This window comes from Squalius cephalus (genome assembly GCF_949319135.1).
Source record: "Squalius cephalus genome assembly, chromosome: 9".
Classification (NCBI taxonomy): Eukaryota; Metazoa; Chordata; class Actinopteri; order Cypriniformes; family Leuciscidae; genus Squalius; species Squalius cephalus.
In genome coordinates, this window is record NC_137130.1 from 21,760,600 (window position 1) to 21,786,756 (window position 26,157).

Genomic DNA, 26,157 nt, shown 5'->3' on the forward strand with positions numbered 1-26,157 from the left:
CTTCCATTGTATGGAGAGGGGGAATTTTTTATATCTTCTTTATATAAAAAAGTCATTCAGGTTTGGAATGACATGAAGGGGAGTAAACTATACATAATTCCCTCTAATTAAATGGTCTATTTTGTTTCTGAGAAAGTGAGGACTTCTCGGTATTAGGTTCACCCAAAAATTTTAATTCTGTAGTCGTCCATAAAGATCAAATAGTTCATCACACTAAACGTCAAGAGTAACCATGTCAGCTATGTCAGTGACTCACTGTTTGCTTCAAGCCCTGCGGACCACCATCAGAACAAGCAAAATACCGTTATACACACACACTCCATAATCCCAGTTATGGCTGTGGAGGAAGGAACTGAGGAGCTTGTGTTGAGGGCCCCTTAGACAAATCAATATGACTGTAAGCTTATCACCGAGTTAATGTAGAGGGAGTATTAGAAGTAATTACATTCAGAGAATTGTCAAAATGAGACTTCTGAAAGTGTGTGGAGAGAGAGTTTATGAAAAGATTATAAAAAGCACTGGTCTGGGATAATAAATCCATTTAAAATCCAGAAGATTGAACAAAACAGGCACTCTTTGAAGACTCAAATACATACAAAGAGTACAAGTGAGACACAGAAAAAGCCAGAGTGAAGGAGTGTCGGTTTCACACCACAAGTAAAAGCAGCACATAGCCTATTTCTTTCTCCACCTATGGTATTCACACAGCCTGTGCAAGCAGAGGCTTACATGCGGGAAGTATTTCAGTAAACAAATTAGGTAAATAACACATGATCCAATGAAATTTGATTTATTTTACATAATATACTAAACCGTGGGTGCCCAGTCCTTTTCCTGTGGATCTACCTACCTACCTGCAGAGTTCAGATCCAACCCTATCAAACAAACCTGTCTGTAATTATCAATTGCTCCTGAAGATCTTAAAGGAGAACTCGGCAACTCTAGCGAACTCTAGTCACTTCTTCGCTGATTTTCCCTTTTGTTGTCGCATGTTTTCCCCACGAGCTCCCCCTACAGCTGTGGGGGGCGTATATTTCACAACACGGTCGTAAAAAACTCACTTGCGGCGGCCTCCTCCCCCTCTCTACCGCTGCTCATGTGCGTTTGTTATGATCGGAGCAAGCCAACTGTATCGTGTGGAGCTATGTCTACCGAGGTGGGTAATCTGGTAATACATCATACATGCATGTGTGTTTATGTTGAATTGCCGTAAAGCAATTTGTGTTTCGCGCTCGTTCTCGTGTCTCACGAGACTTCCAATTTCTATCTTTCCGGGACGGTAGTCCCCAAGTTGCAAGGTTGGTTTTCCGCCTGGGAACGCTGGGGGGAGCGGGGAAAGTCACCAATATCACCAGAACAGGATGTTTAACCATCCAAATGATTTCTAGACAGTTTTATTAAGTTAAAAAAGTTACCAAGTTCTCCTTTAATTAGCAGGTTCGGCTGTGTTTGATCAGGGTTTGAGCTGAACTTTGAGGGAAGGTGCTAACGTTATAAAGCTATAAATTTGAAAATTAATGAATATGAAAAAACTAAACAAACAAACAAACAAACATGTAAAATAAACAGATTTATACTTTAGATAGCAACTTCCTGATTATGTAATTTTCACTTTATTTTGATGGTCCCTTTAACACATTCTGTTGACTATAAGTTATGCACCTACATGTTTAATAACTCTCATTAGAGTGTTAGTAGAGTATTAGTGGACTGGTAGGGGTAGGGTTAGAATAAGTTGACATGTACTTGCAAGGTTACTTATAGTCAGTAGAATGTGTGTTGGAGGACCATCAAAATAAAGAGTTAGTAGACAGTCTACTAACACTCTAATGAGAGTTAGTTGGCATGTAGTTGCAAAGTTACTTATAGTTAGTTATATTAGTAGAATGTTACTAGAAAGGGCCCATCAAAATAAAGTGTTACCAGAAATTGTTAAAAAACAGAAAAAAAAAAAGTGAAACAGTGATTTGTTATAAATGCGTTTTTGCTGAATGTCGCAGTATATGAGATTGTTTTATAACATTTCCTTTTCTATTGCTTATAATATAAAGGAAAACACTATAAAACTTCATATACCGTTTACTTTCTTAGTTTAACAGTTATGTCTAATAAATTATTAGACAAAAATGTTTAACAAAACTAACAAAGACAAAGATAGTGAGCTCCTGTGTCTGCAACAAAAGTTATTATTGGTGATGGATATATAGAGAGAGAGATAGATAGATAGATAGAGATAGATAGATAGAGATAGATAGATAGATAGAGATAGATAGATAGAGATAGATAGATAGAGATAGATAGATAGAGATAGATAGATAGATAGAGATAGATAGATAGATAGAGATAGATAGAGAGATAGATAGATAGAGAGATAGAGAGATAGATAGATAGATAGATAGATTATAGATAGATAATAGATAGATAATATATATATATTTATATTTATATTATCTATCTATCTATCTATCTATCTATCTATCTATCTATCTATCTATATATATATATTTATATATTATCTATCTATCTATCTATCTATCTATCTATCTATCTATCTATATATATATATACACTCACCTAAAGGATTATTAGGAACACCTGTTCAATTTCTCATTAATTCAATTATCTAATCAACCAATCACATGGCAGTTGCTTCAATGCATTTAGGGGTGTGGTCCTGGTCAAGGCAATCTCCTGAACTCCAAACTGAATGTCAGAATGGGAAAGAAAGGTGATTTAAGCAATTTTGAGCGTGGCATGGTTGTTGGTGCCAGACGGGCCGGTCTGAGTATTTCACAATCTGCTCAGTTACTGGGATTTTCACGCACAACCATTTCTAGGGTTTACAAAGAATGGTGTGAAAAGGGAAAAACATCCAGTATGCAGCAGTCCTGTGGGCGAAAATGCCTTGTTGATGCTAGAGGTCAGAGGAGAATGGGCCGGCTGATTCAAGCTGATAGAAGAGCAACTTTGACTGAAATAACCACTCGTTACAACCGAGGTATGCAGCAAAGCATTTGTGAAGCCACAACACGCACAACCTTGAGGCGGATGGGCTACAACAGCAGAAGACCCCACCGGGTACCACTCATCTCCACTACAAATAGGAAAAAGAGGCTACAATTTGCACGAGCTCACCAAAATTGGACAGTTGAAGACTGGAAAAATGTTGCCTGGTCTGATGAGTCTCGATTTCTGTTGAGACATTCAGATGGTAGAGTCAGAATTTGGCGTAAACAGAATGAGAACATGAATCCATCATGCCTTGTTACCACTGTGCAGGCTGGTGGTGGTGGTGTAATGGTGTGGGGGTAGGGCTGTCGCGGTGAAGGATTTTCCCTTGCGGTAATTATGAGATGCTCAATAGCGCGATATGCGGTTTTACCGCATTTATTAATTTATTTTGATTTATTTGTTGCTATATAAATAAGTGTTACGATGTGGTCAGCATGCACAAAAACGAGTACATTTTCAGTAACTAAAAAACCGAAACTAAACAGCGTATCTGCGCATTGAAATCCTGTCACTCAGCGCGCAGTTGTTACGGCAACGGACTGTCTTTGAGTGAGTCATTAAACCATTCATTCAACAACACGTTCAAAAACGCTGATTGATTCATTAAAAGATAGTAATGAAACAAGGTTAATTGTTTTTAACTTTGAGCTCCACTTTTCAAGGCTCAGCTGACCAGCAATGCGTTGCATAGGTAACGCTGAAGCTTCACTTAATAGAGACAAATGGCATTGATTCAATGCGTGACTCACTGAGTTTTGTTTCCCGCGACCGCGAGTTCCTCGCGCTGTGGATGCTGACCAGCGCTGTCGCTGATGCCATTCATGGTAAATACCCTTTATTTTAAACGTTAAAAGGATGACAGGACAAATATTTAACTTTCCTTGTACACGGCAACCTTTACACGAATATGACTTGACCTCAAAGACAGACGCAGGTAATCGCACGTGCTCAGTCGATCTCTCTCATTCACTGTCTGTTTAGGCTTACGTGCAAATCCACGAAGCCTCTGTACAAATCACCATGATAAAACCATGACCACCACGTCTTATTATCATTATTAACTTATTTAACATTCAATACACATGCACGAAGTTCAAAACAAGAAGGGTATAGCCTTATGAAAAAAGAAAACACGCGAATATCGCGGTTGCTGCGGTTACTTGAATTCCTCTGCGGTTGGCCTGTCAGTAGCGCGGTACTGCGATATTGCGGTTAACGCGACAGCCCTATGTGGGGGATGTTTTCTTGGCACACTTTAGGCCCCTTAGTGCCAATTGGGCATCGTTTAAATGCCACGGCCTACCTGAGCATTGTTTCTGACCATGTCCATCCCTTTATGACCACCATGTACCCATCCTCTGATGGCTACTTCCAGCAGGATAATGCACCATGTCACAAAGCTCGAATCATTTCAAATTGGTTTCTTGAACATGACAATGAGTTCGCTGTACTAAAATGGCCCCCACAGTCACCAGATCTCAACCCAATAGAGCATCTTTGGGATGTGGTGGAACGGGAGCTTCGTGCCCTGGATGTGCATCCCACAAATCTCCATCAACTGCTAGATGCTATCCTATCAATATGGGCCAACATTTCTAAAGAATGCTTTCAGCACCTTGTTGAATCAATGCCACGTAGAATTAAGGCAGTTCTGAAGGCGAAAGGGGGTCAAACACAGTATTAGTATGGTGTTCCTAATAATCCTTTAGGTGAGTGTATTTACACACACACACACACTTTTGCAATACAGGCTTTTGTGAAAGCTTTTATTCTATTGGGCTTCAGGCAAACAAACATAACTTTCTATTCAGTAAATGTGACTAAATCCAGATTCTTTACTTGGTGGTATGGGCGCCCTTCTAAGGTCTAATTAATACATATAAATTTAGATTATTAAGTTTGTAATAATTCTTAATATCACACTCTTGATAACTTTTTTATAATTCCAAATGTATTAAAGTATAATAATAACTCAACAACTGATTTCCTGTATAGAGACGCAGCTGTTACGCTACAAAAAAGTGTGATAGTGTGATAGTGGGAGGCTGTATTTGCACTTTTTTCTTTTTTTGCAGAGTGTGAAACAGATCTGGGATTCAAGCTAAATCATCAGGATCTATCATATAAACTCCTTTAACACACACACCACATGCAAAAGCAAACAACAAACCCTGACAGGCACAATTAACAATGTACACAGCTAACTTCTTATGCTTCTTATGTTTCTCCACTGAGCTTCGGAAACGTAGCAGCTAATCCACACAAGAAAGATAAATTTGGCACTTTCATTTAATCAGACGAAGCAAGAGAGGTGTGCTACTGTAGCAATGGAGAGAGTGAGGCATTGTGGGAGCATCTTTTCCTGTCAGCTCCAGTCCCTTCATCAGGCTAATCAAAGCTAGCACTGTGCTAATCCAAAAGCAGTTCAGCGAATCACAAACACATACTAAAACAGCTCAGAGGGCAGATTTGTATATAGTTTGTATAAAACCATGCTGAAAGACAACAGCTAAGACTGGTTTGGGCACATAAGAATCAGGTTACACTGTAACCATTTAGTGTGTAGTATGTGTGAGGTAAAGCTAACGTGTTAACATCATGTACAGTATAAATGAGGTCAATGTACAGTTGTGTACAGTTATTTAATTATGTCATAATACGGTCTTTAAACTAAGCTTCCACGAAGAAAGCAGTTGCTAGCAAGCGGGAAGTTAAAACTAGCTAGATGGGCATTTAAGGGATACAGTACAATCATACCACTTATTACACGCCATTTCGCCACATAAATAATTATAGGGATTAAGAGATACTGATTTAAGATAAAACGGTTTTAAAATCTTACATTTTAAAACAGCTGCGTTTGTATGAAACGAGAGCGATTCTACCATACCCGAATGACATAATTAAATAATTGTACACAAAATATTGATTTGAGTTTTAATATTTTATTTGCTCACCAAACGCAAAACTTCTACGAAATAAAAATGTTCATAGCAAGCGTATAGCTCTGATTTCAGTTACCCGGATGAGCCAGTGTTATCAGGTTTTACCGGTTGTTATCAAGGAATAACATACCGCTGGATGGCGCGATTGACCAATCAGAATCAAGTATTCCACAGAGTTATTCATTTTAATTGTATTCATTTGTATGACCAAGGTAAGGTTTTAGCACGCACGGTCCTAGAATCACACTAACACACACATGAACTGAGCTGTGATTAAAACGCTACAGCTCTTTAGTCAAACACAAACACAGCTGCTAGCGTTTAAAACAAGCAATGAGAACGGCGTTAAAATAAATGTTCATCAGAACATTTTGGTCCAGTCTTCATCATATTTCTCTGACAGAAAAGGGACAGTCCGTTTTTCAGCAGGCAGTCCATTCACTAACTTTGACAAAGTAGAGAAACTGGCCAATAATGCAAAATTAATTCAATTGCAAAGGTGGGTATAGGAAGCTGGAGTGATGCTTATTGAGGTAACAAAGTGCATTTAAATGAAGGCAGGCCACACACACACACACAGATCCAGAGTAAAAAGAGGGTTAAGGCCCCAAAGTGAGCAGCAGATGGCCCCGCTGTGAGCAGTCCACTAAGAGATATGTTATGATGCTGGATTTCATCCTGCAGAGTGTAAGGTAGAAGAAAAAAGTAAAAGGGATTGTTGATGGATATCTTTTGATGAATGGCAGATGCTTCCTCTATAAACAGCATATCACATACAGTAAAGACTCCACATTCCCAATCTAAAACACATTAACACACAGATAGAGCAGATGGCAGAGCCCTGCATTCCCTCATCCACATCACTCTACAGACCTCTCATTAAAGCTTATTATAGACTTTTCACAACTCATCTTGTTTCTTGTTTCACAAAGATCAAACATCACCTTAGGTTAGTAACAAATCACAGGTAGTCATGTTTGTATTACTATCTCTATTGACTAGGAATGTGACGGTGAGGAAATTTTCCCACTGGTTAATCGACGCGTGATAACACCGGTAATATCCGTATCAACGTAACCGGGGGAACGTTGGAATTTTTCCCCTTTTTTTTCCAATTAATTCCTATGGAAGCTCAACTATGCTAGTAGACTAGAAATCTAGACTCACCCTAGCGGCAGCAAATTTTATTTTGCAGCCAGCGTCGTCTAGCAACTCTCCGTTGGCTTGCGAGCTGGAAAAAACAAACTCTAGTCAGGCCAATCACATCGTGTATAGAGTCGGTTCCGCGTGAATTCCCTGCTTCTTGAAAACAAAGAAGATGGCTGCTGCTGCTGGCGAACAGCAGCCTTTCAAATGGGCCTTTTCTTTGAGAGAATTCTTAAAAAAGGAAGATGTGTTCGGAGTTTTGCCGACCGGATACGGCAAAAGTTTAATCTATCAACTAGCTCCGCTGGTGGGAAAACGCTCTGGTTGGTTGTAGCACTATCCTATTTTGCGTGCAGAGGGAATTTGAAAGACAACCGTTTATCCCGCCCCTCGGATTGAGCCCTGCCAATGGTGTGTTCCCAAACATCTTGATGTGGGTCTGGCTTGTCAGGCTACTATGCTAGCTCAACTGAACTGAAAACGCACGCCCCACTCCAGTGGACACGCACTGTTATGAATGCGCATGCGGCAACACAATCATGTTGATTCATGTCGATAGTTGGCAGTGCATCATCAAACACCATTATGGTATTGATACTGAAAGTACAAGAACAGGGATGCTACAGCTAGCTAAAGAATACCGAATGCGCCGGATATCACAACAACACATTACGCTTTTGATCAGGAATTGAGGAAGGGCAGGGCTCCAGACTGAGAATTTTGTTAGAGGTCACACTGGTGCCACCACTATGTTTCCCAACTGATAGGAGATGCCATTTCTGTTGCATATAAGAAACATCAAAAGGCAAACAAATTGAAAGTGAAAAAAGGAATTGGATTGGATTAAACCCGCCAATAGCGCCCCAGGTGGATAAGCCAGTTTGTGATTGGTCCCCGCAAATTTGTAATGGAAGCAAGATAGAAGAATGTAAAGGTTTACAGCCTAAACTGCAGGGTGAAATCAAATCGCCGGCAGATCGGACTGGGTTTACCCAGTCTACAAATCACCAACATCCACCATGGATTTAATGTAGCAACTAGGGATGGGTATCGTTAAAGTTTTGACAGTATTATTACTCTTACCGATTCCGCTTATCGATCTGATACTTTAACGGTATTCTTATCGGTTTTTTTCTGACTTTTTTATTAAAACAATAAAACTAATTAAGAACATAATTAACATTGCTTTATAAACTGAAATGTTAAATATCTATAGCAAAAGAAACAGCAATGTTTTGAACAAAGCGAATATAAAACATATACCCTTTTAGTGCTGACGTCACAATTATGTCACAACGTTAGCTGAAGGCAAAACAAAGGGAAAACTGGAGGCGGCCAATAATACAAACCAGCACAGAGTCAGCTATAACGATCTTAAAATGCCATCTTTTGTGTTGTTGGGTGCCAGCATCGATAGAGTACAGGCTCCGATTTGAAATTTTATTGCATACCTGCTGCCACTGCCAGACAAAAAGAAACGACGACAGCTGTGATTAAACGCGATAAAACGAGCGGACTAGACAAAAACGATTATCAAATAATACCTTAGCCATCACATTGAATGTTTAACTTTGTTTGTATTTTGGCCCAGTTCACTCTCATGTAGTTGTACAAATAGTTCTTATTGCCTGCTGAAATAGAAACATATATAGGCCTACAGTACATCTTCATGGCTAACTGTTTAGATTAGGTGAATACACAGGTGAGTCTCCAGCGACAGTGCCAATTCTGTAGCCTCCTCTTAACTTGTACACAACTATAATGAAAGAAGGGTTTGCACATCATACACTCAATCATTCATCACATAGGCTAGTTATAGGCATCTAAAGATTTATATGCCCTCAGTTTCTCTTTACTATACATGCTTCTCTATCAGGTAGATGTCACAACCAGAGGTAATCCTATCAGATCATCCATCCATTGAGTGAGCATGTATGGGACGGCCAATCTGGTTCAGTCCATTATAGTTAACTTCTTCAAATAAAACTTGCTAGCTAGCGTTAGTAAAGTGGTTAGCCTCCACCTAAGCGCCACCCACAAAAAACAATGTTTATTTCGTGTTGTGCAGCTCCACGTGAGGCATCTCTCTCTTCTGGATTGAAAATAGCAAAAATGCATCACAGACAAATAATGGTTTAATATTATCGCATATAGAAATGGTTGGGGAGATTTGCAAGATAACATCTATATATATTAGCAATAATAAATAGTGTATTTTCTTAATTTATCCAGACTCCAGTGCCAACAGCAGAACCGATAGCTTATCGATCCTGCAGTCTTTCAGAATTAAGCACTGGGGGCTCAGGTTTCAGTACCTGTCCCTAGAAGCAACGCTAACTGTAATGGCATTGTGGCAATTTTTTTTACATTATTCATCTCCGGCTTCTAAGGACCTTTTGAGAGTGAAATTCAAGCAATTTTCAAGGGCAATTTTCACACTTTTTCCAGCACTTCAAAGCTTTAAATATTATCTAATTATAATGTTATTTTTAATGATGATTTATAAAACTAAAAAGATGTAGGAAAACTAACACTTTGTGGCAAACAAGCACTTTTATTTAAAAATACTTTAGGAATTTACCACTATAACCAGTAGATGGCGGCAGAGGAGCACTTACTGACTTATTAGCCATTCAACTCCCTAACTGTACGTTCACACCGCCGCCGGCGAGAGCGGCAAAATTCGCTCTCGCCGCCCTGCCACCGACGCCGTAGAAAGATTCGGGGACGCTCTGACGTAGATTAGAATGCGTGATTTTTTTCCTCTCAGGCGGAGGACTTCTACATTACAATTGGTTGCCGCCGAACCGCGTCATAGCTTATTACCATAAAGTTGACTTGATTTCAACTCCTCTCGCCGCTCTTGCCGTCCAAGACGCGCCGCGCCGCCTTCGCCGGAGCTCGCCGCCGGCTCTCATTGAAAATGAATGGCTTCCGGCCACTTTGACGCTCTCGCCGCCGGCGGTGTGAACGCACAGTAATACATGGAACACACTAATATATGGAAGTCACAAAGTCTCATGAAAAACAAAAACTTTGTACAAAAAACACGTCAAGAGCACTTCTTTTATAATCACTGAAACTGTTGGTCAGTTCAGTATGATACTACAGAACAACAAATTAGTGGTCGACCGAAATATCGCCAAGGCGCTTTGGCACTTTTAAAATATCGGCATCGGCCAATAAGTTTTTCTGATTGGCCGATGTGTTGGAAGCGGGACTTATTTTGACGCCGCTCCGGACTTTTATTTTGACGGGTGGCGCTGAGAACACCAGTGCCTGAGAAGAGAACAGCAGCGGCTGATCACACAGCACTCACTCACATTCTCCGTCTTCATTAGTTTACGATCTCTGTCAGTCATATATCTAATACTTTGTTGGACAGAACTCGTAAACAAAGAAAGTAAATGGTATGCGAAAAAGTAAAGTGTTGCTTTTATATTATTTGTAACAGAAAAGGCAAACAATTAGGCTAAAATACTTTCTCATTTACTGTCAACATTCAGCAAATGCGCATCATTTAAACAAATCTCTGAATATCTAATAAACATTTAATTTCACAAACCTTGCAGATTTAATGGAATCCAGCTGTGATATCTTGTGAAGTGTGCATGTGTAGCCTGCGTAAACGTGTTACTGCGAGTGACGGTCGGTCCGTGCGAAATGAGTGAATGCAAACAGAAGATCATCTTCACAGGAGACGCGATCGAAAAACTTTAAATCCTTCATTTTAAAAATATGCTGTGCTATATATCCAGTTGCCCACTGTGTCATATTCATATCGTTTTCACTGTGTGCTGTATGTAATATTAGCGTTACCTTGTCTATTTGAAAAAATATGATTACCAGTGTGCACAATATTGCCAGATTACCGAGTGCAATGTTACAGTGTTTACTTCCTTTTTATTCACATATTCATATATTTTTAAACAATTACTTTATTTGTGAAAAATACTGTAATAGGATTGCAGATTCAAGTTGCCATCTTAAGTACAAGCATGTTTATTTTAAAGATTTGTTTTCTAATTTATTTAAAACGTATAAAATATTGATTAAAATAAATATAAAGTATATAATAAAAATATCGGCTTTATATCGCCCATCGGCCATCCTGCTCTCTAAGATATCGGCAATCAAAAAAACAATATCGGTCGACCATTACAACAAATGTGCATGTAATAAGAGTAGAATATTTAACTTTTCCCTATAAAAAAAAATTGTTTTTTGCACATTACTGTTAATAAAAGTTAATTTTATCTGCATATCAATGCAAGCTCAGTGCTTTACTGTTACATTTCCAATAAACAAAACAAACATAATATTATTAGTAACTGCACTTGTTAATGCAAAAACAATAGTAATTTTATGATTAAATTAACTTTATGATTAATTTCCCCCAGTGCTACCAAATCTGGTGCCACCATTTGTAGAACTTAGTGGCATTGGTGATACAGCTCTCAAGTGTTAGTCTGGAGCCCTGAAGGGGGGTAATAATATTCTGCAGGCGGATAGGATCTTGCGAGACACCAGAGCAGCATTTCATAGGTTAACATTGGTTCCTTTCAAAACTACAAGTGTTAAAAGTGACTTTAACCTGGGATTTACAAACGTTAGCCCATGGTTAAATGCCTGGTAAAAAGCTCTAAGGCAACAGTCATCTCACCTTTACACATAAGGACACCAATTACTCTTAGACCATAACCATCACTAACATCAACACATACTTATGTGGGGACAAAACGATCAGTCTCCAAAGTACTGGAACAAAAGAAAAACATTTATTTCCAGGTTTAGAAGCTCATTAAGGACAAGTAGCAATAATGGCAAGTGAAATAATGGCATTTACTGCAAGCATTGCTGACTCATCATCTGCAGCCCACAGGCTGTTAAGCTTTATGTAAGAGGTCCTAAAGTGTCACAGCCAACATTAAACATGATCAATATTAAAAGTCAACTAGATCTGAATATCATTTGTGTCCATACCACGAACAGTGCAAAAAAAAAAAAAAACTCAAACCCCAGAGTATGAGAATTGGAACAATAATGCTTTTGCATTAGTAAACAACACTAATAGCCGTTTTCCAATCTGATTCATTTAGGAACAGATCTCACACAGTAAGACAAATTGTGTGGTCCATCTGGAAGAGCGAAAATCCAAATCTGCATTACATCAGTAGAAATCTGTCTGTTCCAGTAAGGCACAAATCAACCAGTCGCTATTACTTTCTCAGAGTTATTTCTCATCCAAAACTGCAACCCATTTTCAAAAGCTGATAATTATACCTATGGAGACCTCAGTCAGATTCAAATTGCAACAGATTAAATAGGCCAAAACTGTTCAATTTATAAAGCAATGTGAAGTCTGTTCATCTCTCACCAAAGCACGACCAAGACAGAATCGAACTAGGAGTTGCAAAAATTCTGAGTTGGGCTGCTCGAGCTCGACTATGATAAAAATCCTAATCGCAATTGATTTGGTCTATACTGTAATCAAGATTATTTACCACAATCATGAGTGGGCAGTATGACCAGAACATTATGCGAGTAATTTATTTCACAATAAAAATACATAGCAATAGCATCAAGCAAGCATTATCTTGATTATCGCTTTTTTTATAATCATTGGAAAACAAAATCGAAGCTAAAATTTGCTTAATCGCACAGCCCTAATTCTTAAAACTAGCAAGCACACTATACCCTTTAAAAGCATGTAAAAACACACTCCTCTTACCTCTCTGATTTTGTCCCTCTTTTCCTTGGTGTCAGGATCCCCTGGGTCACCATCGTTGACCCCTACCAGTTTGGGCATGGGTACTGGAGGCAGTGGTTTGGGACCGTCTTTCTTTTTCAAGTCCTCAGCTACCTTGGTCTTCTCTGTTTGGATCTCAGCCTTCAGCTCCTCTTTGGATTTGCGGAGCTTTTCCTTGGCTTCCTGCAGTGCCCGCTCATGATCTGCCCGGATCTTGTCACGAAGACTCTCCTCTTCCTCCCTGCAGATACACAATGAAATGTAGAAGAGATGCTTTAATTAAAGTTGATTGTTACTAATATAGGAGGTGGAACATTTCTATTTCATTTCTATTTCTATTTCTACATTTATATGATATCATTTATTTTCATATTATATAAATTGTTAATGTAATTAAAGGCTACATATATAAATGTCATACATGTAACTCAATGTATACTAATATACTGCCCGTTAACAATTTTAAACTTTAGGGTCAATAAGATTTATTTTATTATTTTTCTTAAAAAGAAATGAATGAAGTGGATATTCAACACTATACTCTGTGTAAAGGGGCAGTCGTGGCCAGACTTGTAACAGTCAGACTTGTAACCCAAAAGTTCGATTGGCAGGGAAATGTAGGAGGGGGAGTGAAGGAACAGCGCTCTCTTCCACCCTCAATATTCACAACTGAGGTGCCCTTGAGCACCTAACCCCCAATCACTCCCCGGGTGCCGCATCAAAAATGGCTTGGGGTGTGTCTCCACGGTTTGCAGTGTGTGTGTGTTCACTACTTACTGCTACTAATGTGTGTGCATTAACTTGGATGGGTTAAATGCAGAGGACAATTTCAGAGTATGGGTGACAATACTTCACATCACGTCACTTTATACGTACTCCACCCAGGAGTACACTAACAACAAACAGCTCAAACAAACCTGATTTATAATCAAACAATTGGAATACATTTTTTAATTAAAGTTTTTTGCAATAAAATGGAAATAAAATTGTATTAACAGAAACAACCTGTTGTTTAGTATGTATGTATTAGTTAAGAGCAATTATGGGGTGGAGTGTGGGAGAATGCACAGGAGACTCATATACTATAAGCTACAAGGTAACATAACGCCACACACACACACACAGAAGAATAAGGGTGGAGACAGAAGATTTTTAGGTCTTGTGAATCAATGAAGCACACCAGACTAAAGAAAGAGCAGAAGGGGATTGCAAGGAAAAGAGGTCAGATGGATACAGTGACACAGACAGTGATATGCCGGGGCGACGCAGGTTATCTCAGACTGGTTCGTTCATTGTTACGGCCTGGAAACGTTCGCCAGGTGACAGCGAGACGTTTTGTCGTTCTTCCCAGTCTCGCTGTCTCCTGGTATCTGCTAAACTATAACAGCTTAACAATCATTTGAATGCATTACAATATATATCGAAAATTTTGACCCACTATTTTGCATCAAAGTGCTTAATTAGCTTAAGAAATACATGCGACGGACACTAACGTTGTCATACCAGAGGATAAAAGCTGCAATTACAGTAAAGTAAGTGCTGTTGTGAGCATTTCTAATGCCGGGGTTAAATGGCTAGTCTGCAAACAGGGACGTGTGTGAGTTGGAGATATGTGGGCACTAATGGCTTCTTGCGAGGGACATGAGAGCAAAGGGCCTAACTAATGACAGCAAACACCAATAAAACTCTGCATTGCATTAGAGTGCAGACATCTATAGTCTACGGTAACGCTCCATTATAATGGATTCACCTACAAATCTCAGCCTGCAACCCTTCGTTCCCACTCACATTATTCTATTGGCTTTTTTTTTTTTTGGGCCTGCAGTCTCTCTCTCTTTTTGAAAGGCTTTCTCAAAGCTGCGTTTAGGTGATTTCATGGAAGGCTCATAATGTCAAACATACAATTAGAAGCATGTCAAAATTTGTTTGAATCAATTACCCCAACTGAGACAAAGTCAGTCCAGGGCAAATCAAAGTGTGGCTGAATTAACATGTTTAGTTCAATCCATTGCGTACGCTACTACTTTTCATCAGCAATTCCATTATTTACAGGCATTATGTGAACCCACCTACATCATTCCAACAAGCTCTAGGTGGAATATTCTTTGAAATGTAATGTCATTATATAAGCTCCCTGTAAGAGAGTTAACATCAAGAAAACCTTAAAGAAACACCATTTTGACATATTTAATCTATAATGAATGATTAGCCTAATTAATCTTACTAATGATGCATGAATACAGGGATTGTCTGAAAATGTTTGTCTAAAATGTTTGTTTTTTTAAACCATACTTTTTGATCTCATTACTGTACAGTTGCTTCTATTGCTCTCCTTATTTGTAAGTCGCTTTGGATAGAAGCATCCGCTAAATGATTAAATGTAAATGTAAATGGATATATCAAGATGGTGTTGTATAATGGATGTTAGATAGCACTGCCATGCCAACAGAACACTGGTAAATTCAGCAGAGCTTGCCATTGTGAACAGATAAGCGCTTATTATATTACACCCACCATGAGCAGGTGTTAAGATGCTCAGCTTCCATCAGTTTTGTGCGCTCAACACTATCTACCATCAACCTACCCACACATCCACCTTCAAACCTCAGCTTCTTCACAAGTCAAAGCTTATCGTGGAAGTACACCAAACACTGTCTATAGCAGAATGGGTCCAGAAGCACTTTTGGAGCAGTTATCCCCACATGTGTGGCTCTAGGTATAAAACAGGTTTTCATTCTGGTACAGCAGATTAATTCTGTACGCCTCAGGAGACCCAATCTATCTCAGACAGACCCATTCCTCAGCCCCATCATTAGGCTTTGATCAGGATTCATTTTCTGCCTTGCTCACATATAGAGACAGAAAAGAGATAAAGACCGAGAGAAATGCAAAGAGAATGAAGAAACACCTATAGAAATCTGAAGCATCAAGGACAGCTTGAAGTATTCAGCTGTGTTACTGAGGAATAAGAGGAACACACTGCTTAACTCGCCAACTGATAAATATTGTATGTGCTTTTCATTAGTATTTAGTGTAGTACAGTGCCTGCAAATGTTTATGTGAACGTACTTGCACACGATTCCCTTGAGAACTGAGCTCATTTTCAACAAAATACCACCAACACCTGTGAAGCCACGTGGCTGCTGGCCCATTTCGCAGAAACTAGAAAATAAGGTCAGCAACTCATATTTCCAATATAGAGTTCAGGAAGGGCCTTCTTCCTCACCATCCCCACCATCCATCGCTTTCTAGCCCCATCTTGCCTTTCAAGAGTTCAAAGATACAACGCTGTGTGGTGGTTTCTTTCTGTATCACTCTCAGCCTGAAGCTGCTCTGGGGAATAACAGCCTCCTGGTATCAAATGATGCATACAGGTCTGACTACAGCCTTTAAGTGGACAGCACTTGAGCGAAGCGGAGCCTCTCTTTATTCCTTCCTACATTTTTCATGTCTCTTTTTAAAAACAAATCTCTTATCTGACTTCCATTCCTGTCCTATTTGATGTAAAGCTGCCTCATGAGGATGGACAGCTGTGTGCAATGGACTGTCATTTTTAATTACTTCAGTCATGAAAAACAAACCAGGAGCCATATCAGCCATGATTTGTAATTTTGCCATCTTGACTCATTTTATCAGACACAAATTTAGACATTTGTTCAAAAAAATGGATTAAAGATTCTAACTTTTTTACTTTTGAGATAAATCGATGCCACTCAATGAATTAAACGTGCAACCGTGAGGTCATGTGAAAAAGTAGCATACTGGTATTTGAAATGTTCATCTTAGCATAGAAGCAATTAATACAACACAAACACATTAACAAATGTTTTAAAATTAACAAATGTCAAATGTAGTGACAATGCACCAATGATCTGGTAGGGCAAGTAGTATTCTCACTTTTAGACACTAAATATGTTGTAGTTGATTCTGTTCCTCTTGATCCTAAAGACCCCAATATACTTCAAACGAAATCGAAGAACGAACTTATGTGACGTAATTTCTAACAAAATCAGGCCAAAACGAACTTCGTTTGGGGTTTGTTTTGGGAGTTCGAAACAGCTACTACTATTGGTCCGTGGCAACTACGTAATAGGTAGGTGTGTGCAGAGGCTCTGCCTTCTTTCACATGGAAATCTTTTCCGCTTCATTTCTCCAGTCCGTAGAGGTCAGACGTCCGTGAGTGAAAACATGAAAACACTGGAAAGCTGCTTTACAGTGGAAAATGAAGTTGTACTTCAGATGAAATGAGACACTGACACTGTTTTTCATGTTTAATATGGTAAAGCTGCTTGATTTTAAGCAATCTATTGTATAAAGTGCTGTATAAATAAGCGTGATGTGACTTTACTAGAATGCCGAATTGCAGAGCTCGTGCAAACATATCCACGTTGCTATGATCAGATGCTTTACAAGGCTATGCTTTGTTAAAAAATGCTTGCGGTTTTCTCAATTTTGTTGTGTGTTTATTTTGTTATTGAGAGAGGAAAGCGCTTAGCACATTTACATATTCATCAGATGTTCGCTACCAGTATATCGCTGGTCAGGCATTTCGAACTTTGTTTTACCCCAAGGCGAAGAATGAAAAATAACTTTCCCGTGAGTATATCGGGGCCTTATTTTAACCACTGCTTTAGCTCAGAAAGATGATCTGCAATATTTTCGCTTGGTCACAACAGCTGCCCCCTTTCTTAGCATTTTTCTATCACCACTAACTACAATGAAACTAAATTATGTTTTCTGCAATAATAACGTCATTATCACTTTTTTTGAGGAGCACATCATCATCTGTCTGTTTCTCTGCTCTAATAGAAACAAGAATCTAATAAAGTGCCTGAGCTCAGACACTTCAAATGAATCTTCCTCTTACTAAAGCTTTGGCAGGAGCAGGCAAATCTTTCACTCAGATTGAATCTCCAACATGCCATCAAACGTAGCTCATCCAATTTAAACAGTATCAGGACAAAAATTGAAAAATAAACTGTCAGGTTTAGGAGAAAGGGTCTGGTTTAGCTCAAGCCGAGCACTTTCTCGCTTTTAGAGGAGCCTTAAGCTTCATGTCAGGTTGGCAGGTGTGAGCGCTAACTCAATTAACGCAAGTCACAGGGCATCTGTTACATCAGCCCACCACAGTGACATACTTACTCAGAGAACATGAGCTTAAAATGAAGTTAGAAATAATGGGAGACTTTTATCTGCACATTGGGAATGGGTTCTCGAATATAGGCGTTATATATTCGTGTTATGTATATATAGAATAACATGTTTGATGCATTTTCTCCTTTTGCAGCCATTTTGCGTCCATATTTTTGGCAAATTGGATATCTATCCATGAGGACAAACACACGTTTGTTTTTTCTGTTATCCAAAGTAATCCCATACAGCAAATTTTAACTTCTTTTTTGGCAGGGGATAGAGATTAGAGATAACAGCCTGACATGTTCTCCGCTATATGTGTGTGGGTGGAGCAAGTTGAGAGTCTAAGCAGTCAAATAGAAAGAAGTTGCGTATATCCACAGGTGAGATTCTCCATCTGGTTTCATTTTTTCCAATACTGAAAGGAGCAAATGTCCACGATATGGCAATCGGACGTGATATACCGTCATACCGCTACAACCCTACTAGTATTAAAATGAGTTTTGGTCACAAGTAGACGAGGGAGACACATTCCCATTTACACCTGTTTTGATCCATCTCTTTTGTCCACTTTCAACAACTTCTGTCTTGATTTCTTTGAGGGGAAAGTCTTTGGGCGGGGAAATGTATGGGCTTTTTCAGATCTTTTGGTCTAATGGATGAAATAAGCTCACACAATTTACTATGAACAGGAAAGGAGACGACGAAAAACATTTGTAGAGAAGCAGTGAGTGACCATGAGTGCGTGTTAGAAATCAATGTTGAGTTTCAGACCCTGTTTAACCTGTATTTAGCGTTTACTCGTGATTTGATCGACCAAAACGCATCTTAATACCAGGTGTAAACAGGGCCTCTGTCTCTCACTATCAAATACACATGCAGTACGTCTGACTGCACTTCAACTACCTTTGGGACGACAGCGCAAAAAACAACAAAAAATATGCATTAACATTAATATTTCATCAGCTCAGCGGGTTTATTTTCTAGTGTACTTAAGAGGCTCTGTTCAATCCAGCCGGTAAAATTGAGACGGTCCTCAGTCACACTAATGCCTTGCTGAGACAGAGTCAGCATTTGCAATGTGAACACACATTTCCATAAATGAAAGCTTGAATGACCACAAAAAAAAAAAAACACACAAGCTGCATTTAATTCAAACGTTTCTATCACTGAGGATCGTATTGCAAAAAATGTGGGGGAAAACTGCTATGATATTAAAGCTTTTACATTTTGATAACTCATCTTATATTGCACAGGGAAAGTCATGTGACTTTCAAACAACGTTAGATTGCAACTACATTTTCAAAGATACATAAAATCTTTTTTTTTTGGAAGTTGCATGCAAACCTCAGACAGGATAAACCTAGATAAGATTTTAAGCCATGGCTTGGTTCTTAAGACAGTACACATAGCAGCTCAATGGTGAAAGTAGAAACAACACATAGAGGCCCCTGTAACAACAAAGAATCAGAAAGCGCTTTCTTTCACCGAAGTTCACTTAAACTCTCAATGAATTGTGGTCCACACAGCTGAAGAAGGAAACAGAGAACTGAACTACTGACTGTGAGGCTACAACCATCTCAGGTGGAAAAGAAAAGCCTTTTATAATTGTGGAAGTATTGCTAGGGGGGAAAAGTAGATGATAAATACATCAATTGCAGAATGAGATTTTCATAGAAAACAGTGAAGGGCTTCTTTGCCTTGCGGTTAATAACATACGCTTTTCTTAAATGATCTTGGAAAGTTTTTGAATTTCAAACCTAATAGAAAAGCATTCCCAAAGATTTCTGACTCTAAATCACTGTTTGCTGCTATGGATTGGGGTATGAAAAAGCTTACAGAGATCGCAGGGCCATTAACGAAAGCACAGACAATCTGTGAATAGTCTGTTCGCACAGCTCACACCTACATGTGTGCTTGGCCTGAATAGTGCATTTAAAGCTTTTTCCTCCTGCCATGAAATAGTGGTATGAGCTTTCCAATTACAATATGTATAGTAAGATTAAAGGGTTAGTTCAGCCAAAAATTCTGTCATTAATTACTCACCCTCATGTCGTTCCAAACCCGTAAGAATTTCGTTCATCTTCGGAACACAAATGAAGATATTTTTGATGGGATCTTTCCATCCCTCCATAGACGGCTAAGCAACTACCACTTTGACGACTCAAAAAGTTAATTTAGTAAATTAAGCGGTTTAGTAAAAATTTTCTGAAGAGACTCGATCGCTTTATATGATAAACAGATTGAATTTAGGCTTTTATTCACATAAACGTTCATGTGCGAGAGCCAATGAGGTTCATTCTCATGTCAAGCAGCACGTTTGAGCTTTCACAAGAACCAATGAGGTTTGTTCTCGCACATCAAGCAGGTTCAGTTAAAGCTGCAGTCGGCAAGATTTTTTTGATCATATTCACTGAAACCGACACTATGCTCCGACAGAACAACATAAATCAGCCGGTTTTATTTTTTTAAAAACGCGCTTCTACCTCCACCTAGAGCCTGTTATTTGTTTTGCAAAAATCCACCACTCCCAGTTTTTCTGGTGCAATCAGCGTAGGGCTGTGTGAGATCTGACTGTCAATCACAGTTCGTGCACACGCCACAGATCCCCCCCTCGTGCACGTTACAATATCACATGCACACGCCTGAAGTTCGCAGGTGTGTTGGATTGTACGAAGCGTGATGGCGGAGAGAAAATCTACTAACAAGCTTCCAATTCCTCGGTTAACAACCAGAGCTAGGATGTCCAAAACAACCAAGGAAAAGAAAATGATGCTTCGATGCTGAAGAGACGGGCGCATTCACAGAAAAGTTGCACACGCACTGACGAGCACAAACTCGATTGGAGGGTGCTCTGTGGTAGTGGGGGAGGGGCATGCATGAGAGTTGTAAACATTCAACATTTTTTGGCTAAGTCCCCTGAATCTGCCAGACTTGCCGACTGCAGCTTTAAGCTTCTGTTCGCTGATCAATGTTTATATGTGAATAAAAGCCTAAGTTAACTCTGTTAATCATATAAAGAGATCGAAACTCTTCAGAAAATTTGGACTAAACTGCTCAATTCATATGGATTAGTTTTACAATCTCTTTATGAACTTTTTAAAGCGTCAATGTGTCAGTTGCGCAGCTGTCTATGGAGAGTACAAAAAGCTCTCATATTTCATTAAAAAATATCTTAATTTCTTTTCCGAAGATGAACGAAAGACTTATGGGTTTGGAACGACATGAGGCTGTGTAATTAATGATATAATTTTCATTTTTGGATGGACTATCCCTTTAATAATATTAAAAGAAAGCAAAAATCTCAAAGAATCCGTTTTGCTTTCATAATCTTTCATTGACTTTTTTCGCTGCCACATAGATTTGCATAGAAGCGGTTCAGTTTGATTTCCGAATAAAGCGCCACAGTGAAGATGTTATACCACCTATACACAGAGACACAAAAACACACGGCGATGTTGAGGAGATCTCACCTGTGCCGATGCTCGTCGTGAGCTCCCACGCCATGTATGCCCTGTCTGCTGCTGTGCCTCGCCTCCTTCTCTGACTCGATGTGTGGTATCAACACGTCCTCCAAGCCAAAGTCAAAGCGCTTGTGTTTGGAGTTGTCCGGGAGGAAGAAAAACGCTCCAAAGCACAAGGTGATGAAGGCACTGAGGATGAGGAGGAGGATGAACTTCTCGGAGAGCCGTAAGGTGGCTCTGTGATGGGGGAATGAGGAGGCACCTGGCGAGAGGGTAGGTATCCTACGTCCCGAGAGTGGCAATAGAGCCGGCGTGGTCATATTTTGATGATGAACTGGAATATGGTGGGATAAGTGTCAAGGTTGTTTTTGTGTAAGCCACACTATTATCTCATTGCGGTAAAAGGGAGATTTACTGCCGAATGTCTTCTTATCATAGAAATTTAGTTGTCCTGTAGATCACAACTGATTCCACTTGCTCTGAAAACAAACACATTTTCAGATACTGACTGTCATAAGACATTCAACAGAAGCTTGCCATTAAAATGAACTTCAGTTTCCATGGCAATTATGTTAAGCAGCAGAAAGGACATGATTCTAAATTTTATTAAACAACAGGTAGCTAGCTCCAGGAATCTAATTTGATTCCTCTGTTCTAGACTAATAGTCACTAGTGATTAGAAGTAATTTGGTCTATTATTTGTGCAATATATTTGTGCCCTTCAAGTGTAGTCGGAAATATCGTAATTAAGAGTTACGAGCAGATGACCGAGCAAAGTTGCATTTACAAGTGGGAAACTCTATTCTAGATGATACAAAAGTTGTGACATTGAAAGGGGAGTGACGATTTGAAACATTGCAGAGACACTGATATATAATATAAATAATATTATGTAACATATAATCTATACACAGAGATCTGTGAGCAAAAAGCAAGTCTGTAGCAAATGGTGTCAAATCACTCAACTTTCATGGTCTGCTTCACATTTAGTTGTGATACCATAGATAAGTTAGTGATTTCTATTTGGGTTTATAAACAATTTTTTTTGGTTTTGTTTTGTTTAGGCTGCCATGTTATGTTTCCACATTGAATTAGTGATGTCATAATAACAAAAGGCAGATTTGGAGGTATAAGTTTCCCATGTGCACTTGAAGGTAGCAATAGAAATTCAGATTGGTATGCTAATACTAGTGTACCGTTTTGACACAGCCTTGCATACTGACTACAACATTTGGTTTGAAACTTACTACGAAGTATGTAGTACAAAGTATGTACTTTATAGTATGAATATGGGTAATATAAATGAAATTCAGATGTTGTACATCCGCCATTTTGTCATGTGACCAACCAACATCAGTTGTATCACTTCACTGCCATTCACAATGCCGCTCTCATGGCCTCATGGGATAGTAAAGTGTTCATCAGATGCAAATTTCACCAAAAGTAGTAGTACATTTGGGTAATTTAATTTACAGTTTTATAGATTTGGACATCTCACATACTGTTTTTCACCAACTATAGGGAAGTAGACTGATTTAGAAGCAGGGAGAGGCTTTCTGAGCCAGGAGGGGAATTCTGTGCCGCTCTGCTCCACTCAAATACGCTGATCTAGGCCAGCTTTTAGTCTGTTTTGCTTGGTGACAGGCAAAGCCTGGTGTTTTGGGTAATTTCGGTACTATTTTTGTTGGTAAAAAAGAAATATACCAACTAATCAGTCACATTTTGTCTGACCGCAAGTTACTTAAGATATTAATTAATCTATACTCTATAAAATTACACAACAAATTGTGCTGTTTTATGGAATAAGAGCAATGTTGTAAATGTGATTACCTGTAGTGCTGTGTAACACTCTAGCTCGTGATACATTGCTTAATTATAAGGATTAAATACTTTTTCCCTACTATTACGCCACCCATTAATTACATGGGCTTTTGGTTCACACTTACAAATGGTCTACATTTAAAGACAATGAGGGCACAAGCATACATTATGGTAAAAAAACTACTTTAAATATTGTTTATTAGATTATCTTGTTTGGATAATCATGCATCTCCACATTCATGTCAAACACATGACTAGAGTCAAACAAGCAAAGACGAGTGACCATTCAAATGAGATCAGCATTATATCAAAACAACAATCATCGGAATGAACATGCGCCAAATATCTCAAATTCGGCATACAGACAGTACTATCAGACTTTGAGCATGACAATGTGACACCTGTACAAGTGCTTGTGCTTCATTACAGCGCCACATCAAGCGTTTCGTGCTCAAAACGCAGGTCTTATCTTTAACATCAGCCAGGATTTGTATTAGGCTACTATTTGATTAATACTCTTACAGATATAGGTTAAATGTGTGCACATAGCCTACCGTGAGGGTCTTTTTATCATTCTGATCCATGATCCTCGCTTTGATCCAAACGCTTCTCGGTGTCGAGGCGGGTTGGGTCAAGTCGTTATCTTCACGATAAACGGCGAGTTCGCCCTCACCGCCCGAAAGGCGTATTTATCTTAAACTAGCAATACGTTTTCGATAGCGAAAAAAGCAGTTTGATATGACAAAATAGTAACGCAACCTAGGAGAACATAAAGAAAACCCGCCGAGCGGATAGTGAACACAATTTTACAGCTCTAAGAGCTTTCCTTCTGCGTGCTAACGATAAAAGTTCCCGTCACATCATCATGAGCTCTTCAAACGGTAAATATCGCGGAGCGCGCGGACAGTGTTTCAGCACAGGCCTGATCCGCTTGATGCCGTGGCAGGGTCTCTGAACCGGAGAGCGATATCGTGAGCCGATACAATATTGAAAGTAAACCACGGGTGTATCGCAATCGCTGGGGGATCCTCTCTACATAATGCCCTATTTTAATAAAATATCAAGCCGGCCTGCGCTGGACGTGTGCTGCGCCTTTTTCATCCAGTAAAGGCATTCAGCTGGCAGCCGTGTAGAGGACTGATCCCGTCCTGCAGCTGCTGCATCACCTTGTCGGTGCCTCGGGATAAATCGGCGCCATAGACCGTAAATCCACAATTAATGCCTGAAAGTTGCCAGACTCACGTTTATGCCCCTGCTTCTATGCACTGAAACATTAGCAAATGCCACCACCGCCTCCCTTATGTCTCCATTCCTCCTTATTTCTGTAGCCGTGTGCGCCGCCAGGCTCTAATATCCAGGATGTTGTTACTGCAACAGCTACTCCTCCTCTCAGTCCTCCAACATCCAGTCAGCTGCCGTTTGGTAAAGCCAGGGAGCGTCGCTCAAGTACGAGTCTCTCTTGGCAACGCAAAATGAATAGCGGTAGACTGTGGACGGTAGAGAAAATAGAGCATTTATAGTAATAACTTTTCACAGTTCCTAAAGTAGATTGGTATTACTCTTATTTACTTTTTGGTCTACTTTAATATTTTAATTTTTTGTCTACTTTATCTTTATCTTTTATGTTTTTCTGTTTCTGTATGTTCATGTTCAATTTGCTGTTTATGAAACATATGCACGACTAGATTTTAGTTGCATGCATATTATTATTTAAATAATGATAAATCAATTATTAATAATTATAAGTACAAATATTAAAAAAGAATAATCAAAAATAAAAACAATGTAACTGATTCCTTTATGAAAAGATTCCTTTATGTAATGCCAAAATAATCAAGTATGTTGTTTTATGACATTAAATTACAATTACATTAATAAGTAATCAGATGAATTACATATAGCTTATCATATATGTTAAACTTTAGATGATGTAATCATATAAATGATTTACATATAGGCTAAGAGATTGACAAAGTACACAACTTCCTTACTTGAGTAAAAGTACAGATACTACTGGTCAAATATTTTTACCGATTTTTACTTAAGTAAAAGTACAGAAGTAGTCTACTTGTTTTTAAAAGTACTTAACTATCAAAAGTAAAAAGTAAATGTCAATGTATTGTTTTATTATTGTTGCAATGTTGTATGTAATACTTACAATACCTTATGCCTCTGAATCTATGCCTCCATATCTACCTTTATATCAATATCAAATTTATTAACACAGTTCCGGTAGTGGGACTGACTGTGAGATTGAACAAGTCCACGATGGTTTCGGACACCCAAATTGTTGTTCCCTCAAATAGTGCCCTATTTTAAGTTTTTTGGCTTTTAGTATGAATATGTTAGCCTGTTATCTATAAGCTATAGTGTGCTCTAAAACAATGACAAAATTCGCATTTAGAAGACCACCAAACCCAACGTTGAAAATGAAAATCAGGTTGACCTCAGAATGGAGCGTTGGGTTCTGACGTCAACCGGACTTTATTTTCCAACCAAAATCCAACGTCTGTCCCACGTTGGATGTTGACGTCAATGTGACGTCTGGTTCTGACATCAACCCGACTTTCATTTCCAACCAAAATGCAACCCCTGCAACCAAAATCATCCCCTGACTGACGTTATTACTTTCTACTCAAGACCTTGACAGAATTGTAGTTGAGTAAAAAGTACGATATTTGTCTTTCAAATGTAATGAATTGTAAAATGTAAAAAGTAAAAAGTTTCCAGAACAAATAATACTCAAGTAAAGTACAGACACTCAAAAGGTGTACTTAAGTACAGTACTCAGGTAAATGTCCTTTCTTACTGTCACCTCTGCATATATTATATATAAAAAATGTATCGACGACTTTGTGGAAATTATCTAAATAGCCTATGTAAAATT

At 38.9% G+C, this 26,157-nt stretch overlaps 1 protein-coding gene across 1 annotated transcript in view; it reads right to left on the reverse strand.

Annotated features, from left to right (window-relative positions):
• man1a2 (mannosidase, alpha, class 1A, member 2) overlaps positions 1–24,666 on the reverse strand; it is a 78,772-nt gene extending 54,106 nt beyond the window's left edge. Inside the window, exons 1-3 of the mRNA XM_079881423.1 lie at positions 23,825–24,666; positions 21,459–21,928; positions 12,835–13,093 (exon numbers count right to left, since the gene is read on the reverse strand). Of these exons, the coding sequence (XP_079737549.1) occupies positions 12,835–13,093; positions 21,459–21,769 (570 nt within the window). The 5' untranslated portion in view covers positions 21,770–21,928; positions 23,825–24,666. The remainder of the gene's footprint in view (positions 1–12,834; positions 13,094–21,458; positions 21,929–23,824) is intronic.
• Between the last annotated feature and the right edge of the window lie 1,491 nt (positions 24,667–26,157).